General features: G+C 35.7%; 1 protein-coding gene across 1 annotated transcript; it reads left to right on the top strand.

The window, feature by feature from the left end:
• The first annotated feature begins 207 nt into the window (after nt 1–207).
• On the top strand, nt 208–684 carry LOC138885088 (secreted RxLR effector protein 161-like). Its single transcript, XM_070165986.1, has one exon. The coding sequence runs from the start codon at nt 208–210 to the stop codon at nt 682–684; it is 477 nt and encodes a 158-aa protein (XP_070022087.1).
• Nucleotides 685–4120: the final 3436 nt, after the last annotated feature.

Raw genomic sequence — 4120 nt, 5'->3', positions numbered from 1 at the left:
CATTGTTCATGTATACGTTGATGACATCATTTTTGGGGCAACAACGGATTCACTATGTGAGGAATTTGCAAAACTCATGGAAAGTGAGTTTGAGATGAGCATGATGGGTAAGTTGAATTTCTTCTTGGGTTTTCTAGTGAAGCAGTCCACAAAGGGAACATTCATCAGTCAGTAGAAATATATCAATGAGCTTATGAAGGGTTTGATATGGAAGCATCAAAAGTGATTGACACTCCCATTGCCACTGCTACTCGACTAGACATGGATAAATCTGGCTCTCACGTAAATCAAACCATATATAGAGGCATTATTGGGTCTCTTCTCTATCACACTGCCATCATGCCAAATATTGTCTTCAATGTGGGACTATGTGCAAGGTTTCACTCAAATCCCAAGGAATCTCATCTGAAGGCTGCCAAGAGAATTTTGAGATATCTTAAGGGAACACAGGACCAGGTCCTGTACTGCCCTTCAAGTGACAATTTTAATCTTATTAGGTATGCTGATGATGACTATGCAGGTTATCTTGTGGACAGGAAAAGAACATCTGGAATGGCTCACTTTCTAGGATCATGTCTCATTTCATGGGGCACAAGGAAGCAAAATTCGGTTGCTCTTTCAACAGCTGAAGTAGAATATGTTGTTGCAGCTTCCTGTTGTGCTCAGCTCATATGGATCAAATAGCAATTGGGAGATTTTGGTGTGTGTTGATACCGAATTTTTTCCTCATATATTTTTAAATATGCATACATACTTTCAAAATAACATACATGCATTTACAAACATGCACAAGTATTTTTATAATTTTTAAAGATCTTAAATCAATTTATTTTTGCATTTTTAATTATATAAATATTCAATAATTATCCCTCATATTACTTTACGATGATTTAATCATCTAAATTCATTATTTATGCTCATATAAGTTCTCAAATATTTTAATTACATTTGCATTTTTAAGACTATAATTGCATATTTTGCAACAATAACCCATACATATGCATAACTACATTATCTATACAGAAAATAACTTTTTATATTTTTCTAATATTAAGTAATTATTTTAAATCATCTTTAGGCATAAAAATAATTTTTATCATTTAATAAGCTATTTTTATAAATTATTTTATTAATAAATTAGGTATTTAACAAATAGCCCCTTTTATTATGCCTAAATTCGGACCCCCAGCCTAATTCCCAGTCTAACTCGACCCAGAACCTCCTCTAATCGTGGTCGTTGATCTCTGAGATCAACAGTCCACGTTTCCCCTTTCCTTTTTAATCCAACGACCCCCTTAACCCTAGTCATTTGTCTAAACCTGCCGTCTTTATTACCATCTTCTTCTCCGTTCTCTCTGAAACTATCCCTAACCCCAGCCATTGTCACCCCAAAATTTTCCCAAACCCCTTCGATTCTTACCCGTTCCATGGGGTTCCTCTGTGATTTCAGGCCCCTGCCGGCCTCTTACCTCTTCTAGTTGTTCGATTTTGTTTTTTTATGAAAGAATCTCAAAGAGATCCAACTCAGATTTGTTCGAAACCGTTTATGAGTCTACCTATGGTCATCTCCGTTTGTGAGTACTATTATCTTGTATTTATGGCTTGAATCTCTAGTTCCAAAGCAGATTTTCTTTCATCTCTGTCATTCTCTTAAAACCCTAGTCTCTTGTTGCTCGAATCCGTTCAGATCCTTGTAGATCTGAGATAGTTTTAAGTTTATTTTGTTATTTCTCTTAAAAAACTTCCTGGGTTTCTTATTATTAACCGATTTTTTTTGTCTTCTCTAAAACTAGGGTTTGACCCTGTGGAAAGAGTAAGAAACTTGAATAATTTCATTCATATTTTTGAATGTCATATACATGGAATTATATACAAGAAGAGGTAAGAAACAAAATCCCATAAAATCTAATAAAATCCCATAAAATCTGGGATTATACAAAATAAAATAAAACAAAGAATCAAAATTTGATATGGAAAGATATTAGAGAATCAAAACTTGATATGGACAAAACTTAGAGGATCAAATCTTGATATAGAGGATATCTTCTTGGAAATCCTCTATCATTCAACACCCCCCTCAAGCTGGTGAATGGATATCTTCCATTCCTAGCTTGCTTATCCGGTTTTGAAACACATTCTTTGGCAGTCCTTTTGTTAAAACATCGGCCAATTGATCTTTTGTAGATACAAATGGTGTACAGATGAGTCCACTATCTAATTTCTCCTTAATGAAGTGTCTATCTACCTCAATATGCTTAGTGCGATCATGTTGTACAAGATTATGAGCTATACTTATTGCTGATTTATTGTCACAATATAGTCTCATAGGTCCTTCCCATCTTATCTTCAAATCATCAAGGGTTATATTTAACCATAACAACTCACAAACTCCCATCGCCATAGATCTGAACTCGGATTTTGCACTTGATCTGGCCACCACATTCTGTTTTTTACTTCTCCAAGTCACAAGATTTCCTCCTAAAAAGGTACAGTATCCAGAAGTTGACCTTCGATCCACTAATGAACCAGCATAATCCATATCAGTATAAGCCTCTAAAACCATGTCTCATCCTCTTCTGAATAGTAATCCTTTTCCGGGGCTTCCTTTAAGATATTGTAGAATCCTGTTCGCCGCTTGGAGATGCATTTCTCTAGGGTCATGCATAAATTGGCTAACGACACTTATAGCAAAAGCAATGTCTGGCCTTGTATGGGACAAGTAGATCAATTTCCCTACAAGACTTTGATACGAGCCTTTATCTACCACAGAATCTTCTGGAGAATTACACAAACCATGATTATATTCAATTGGTGTGTCCACTGGTTTACACCCTAATTTTCCTGTTTCTTTCAACAAATCAACCACATATTTTTGTTGGGAAATAAAGGTTCCTTGTTTAGAATGTGATACTTCAATTCCCAAAAAATACTTTAATTTTCCAAGATCTTTGATATCAAATTCCTTGAGTAAACAATTCTTCAAATTGTGTATCTCCTCTGAATCATCACCTGTTACTATGATATCATCTGCATAGACTAGTAGAGCAGTTACCTTTACTATTTTTGAGTGCCTTATAAACAAGGCGTGGTCTCCTTGACTCTGCCGATAGCCTAGCTTGATCATAACCTTTGTAAATCTTCCAAACCATGCACAGGGTGATTGCTTTAGTCCATATAGTGCCTTCTTCAGTCTACATACCATTCCCTTCTTGCTTTCAAAATCAGGTGGTACCTCCATATAGATCTCCTCATCTAAATCTCCATGTAGAAAAGCATTTTTAACATCAAATTGCTATAGGTTCCAATTAAAAATAGCAGCCAATGACAATAAGATCCTCACTGTATTCATTTTTGCCACTGGGACAAAAGTCTTCAAATAATCAATTCCATAGGTCTGTGTGTAACCCTTTGCTACCAAACATGCTTTAAATCTTTCTATAGACCCATCAGACTTGTATTTCATGGTAAACACCCATACACACCCTACCAACTTTTTCCCTTTTGGTAATTCCAACCCAAGTTTTATTCTTCTGCAATGCTTCCATTTCCACCTTCGTAGCTTCTTCCCACTCTTTGTTACCTAATGCTTCAAAACAATTTTTAGGAACAGGAATTGTGTGGAGGTTACTGAGAAAAGCTTTATGGCTTGGAGATAGGTTTTGATATGTCAAGGAAAGGCACAAATGGTGTTGTGTGCAGGTTCTGGTTCCTTTTCTAAGTGCAATGGGAAGGTCAGGATCATTTGGTTGGTTATGATCTTCATGATTAGTTTGGTTTGGTGTTTGTGATGGTTCAACAGGTTCAGGATAGGTATTAGGAGTAGGAACATGAGGAGATAATTGTGGTTGAGTAGTTTGATCAGTTAGCCTCTTTCTTATGGAATAAACCTACAATGGTGGATTACTTTCTTGAATTCCTTTATCTATATCAAGATTAGAAGACTCAATAGGTTCATTAGGATTTAGAGACTCAGATGAGTTAAGAGATGGTGACTCAGGCAAGAACATAGATAAGGATTTGTCATGGCTAGGAATAGACAAATCAAGTAGTGATAAGTCCAGAGATCCTTTTCCATCCAATTACTCCCCCTAAATGTAAGAATTTTAAAAAATGACTCACT

This window comes from Nicotiana sylvestris, chromosome 2 (assembly GCF_000393655.2).
Source record: "Nicotiana sylvestris chromosome 2, ASM39365v2, whole genome shotgun sequence".
Classification (NCBI taxonomy): Eukaryota; Viridiplantae; Streptophyta; class Magnoliopsida; order Solanales; family Solanaceae; genus Nicotiana; species Nicotiana sylvestris.
The sequence above is the reverse complement of the archived record's forward strand: the minus strand, read 5'-3'. Positions and strand labels throughout refer to the sequence as shown.